We start from the raw sequence: 1,893 nt of genomic DNA on the forward strand, positions 1-1,893 counted from the left end.
ACACACACACACACACACACACACCACAACAGTGAGCTGTCCAGAGTTCTGAAAGCTGGCAGGCAGCTATTGATGAACCTATTGCAAAAGCGACCTGTCCATGGTGCTAAAAACTAGCTGAAGTCAGTCTTCGAGGTCACACGTATTTATATAGCTCTGTTGTCTGTATCTCACATTGGATGCAGGCATTACACACACAAACATTCATACAAGCACACACAAGTTCACTGAGAAAGTTTTTTACTGGTCTTCCCTGTGTAGCTGAGGTTTCAGGGTTGGTACCACAGGCTAAAATGCCCCCTGTGTGTTCTATGTTAGCATCCAATTTAGCACATAGTAGTGACTGGTCATCCTGGCTGAACATTTGCTTTTTAATTTGGGTTAGATTTCCTCTCTTGGTCCTGTAGTGTGAGGGGCTGATTTGCTCCTCCAGTAATGGGACGTACTTTCTTTTTCTTATGTACATCTTTATGAATCAACTGGATAAAATCTCATTACTTTTTATTTTACCTTTATAGTTGTAATGTTATAAGATTATCTAAAATCTATTAAGAAGATTTAATTACCAAAGCAAACTTACAAATCAAGCAATGCAAATTTCACCATCTGTTTCACTCCGTCTACCTCTGTATCTTTTTTTTCTCTCCCTCCTGATGCATCTTCATCCCCTTCTCCTCTTACATTTTTTCTCTAATGTGTCATGTTACAGGTATCAGCGGTCAGTACCCTCTGGTTCAGAATATGACGGTGACAGAGGGTGGGACGGTGAACATGACCTGCCGTGTGGAGTATAATGACAACACCTCCCTCCAGTGGTCAAACCCAGCACAGCAGACCCTCTTTTTCGGGGACAAGAAAGGTGAGTTTGAAGATTGACAGATGGAAGCAGTCGCACGACAGATTCAGTCTTACAAAGTATTCTGTGTTAAGTTTGTGGTAGTTGAGAAATGCACAAAATACACAAAAACAGGATAATTTTTTTTAGGCTGGAGATCAATCTGGAAAAACCACTCAGTGTTCCTGTGTGTTTGTCACTTGAATAAGCTGCTGTCTTTCTTGTGTCATAGCATCTGTCCCACATTTCATGTGTCTGTGTTTTCCTGCCTGTGCGCTGCATTCACAGTGCATAGAAAAAGACACCTTTCCTCTTGGGATGGATTGGATGTGGCTATTATTATTTTTCAACAATCCATCAACCTCACACACGCACACACACAAACACAAATCCCTCTGTTAACGAGAACTTGAGAACAAATATGGTCAGACTCAGCTCTCTTTCTGACTTCTGTTGCCAAAAAAAGGATAACCAGTGGTGGTTACCCCCCCGCCATGAACAATTTGGGAGCTTGAATATTTCTGTTTGTTTATTTGTGTGCAGTCCATTTTACTTCAGTGCCAGACGTGTTTGTTGTGTATATTTGATAGATGTAAAATTAAAAAAGATATATACTGGTGTAATTTGGTTGGAATTCAAAATCAGTAGGGGAAGGTCATACTGTAGATTAGGGCTGTAACTATATGGAAAATAAAACCGAAATCGCGACACTCAGATCCACGAACCTGGATCGCGGTGTGAGAAGGCAGAATTGCGACACACCCCTTCCAACTCCCAGAGTTATCCTTCTTGTCCAGATCCAGTGCTACCACATCTTTAAATACATAGTAGTCCTTTTTGGTGCCTTATTCCTGTTTTGTCTGGTGAATTTAGCTAACTGTACAGATGGCTAAAAGCGAAAGCGAGGCTCCTGTAACGCTAACGGAGGTGTAGCTAACGTTACGGGTGGCCGCTGTTTGACTCGAGTGCCTGGGTCTGTTTCTCAACGGTTCAGTAGCACTTGGCACTGGAGTTAAGTGGTTGCTAGCTAGCTGGGGGCTGACTGTGGATGTGTCCCC

General features: G+C 42.4%; 1 protein-coding gene and 1 long non-coding RNA gene across 5 annotated transcripts in view; one reads left to right on the top strand and one right to left on the bottom strand.

Annotated features, from left to right (window-relative positions):
* Positions 1-205, bottom strand: part of LOC116700051 (uncharacterized) — an 11,915-nt gene extending 11,710 nt beyond the window's left edge. The window contains exon 1 of the long non-coding RNA XR_004334555.1: positions 195-205. This is a non-coding gene — a long non-coding RNA (uncharacterized LOC116700051). The remainder of the gene's footprint in view (positions 1-194) is intronic.
* The window catches only part of cadm2a (cell adhesion molecule 2a), a 200,676-nt gene that overhangs the window by 147,303 nt on the left and 51,480 nt on the right, over positions 1-1,893 (top strand). For all 4 annotated transcript variants that reach the window (XM_032532852.1, XM_032532855.1, XM_032532853.1 and 1 more), the window contains one exon: positions 710-859. In XM_032532852.1, the coding sequence (XP_032388743.1) occupies positions 710-859 (150 nt within the window). The remainder of the gene's footprint in view (positions 1-709; positions 860-1,893) is intronic.

This window comes from Etheostoma spectabile, chromosome 13 (genome assembly GCF_008692095.1).
Source record: "Etheostoma spectabile isolate EspeVRDwgs_2016 chromosome 13, UIUC_Espe_1.0, whole genome shotgun sequence".
NCBI classification, from domain to species: domain Eukaryota; kingdom Metazoa; phylum Chordata; class Actinopteri; order Perciformes; family Percidae; genus Etheostoma; species Etheostoma spectabile.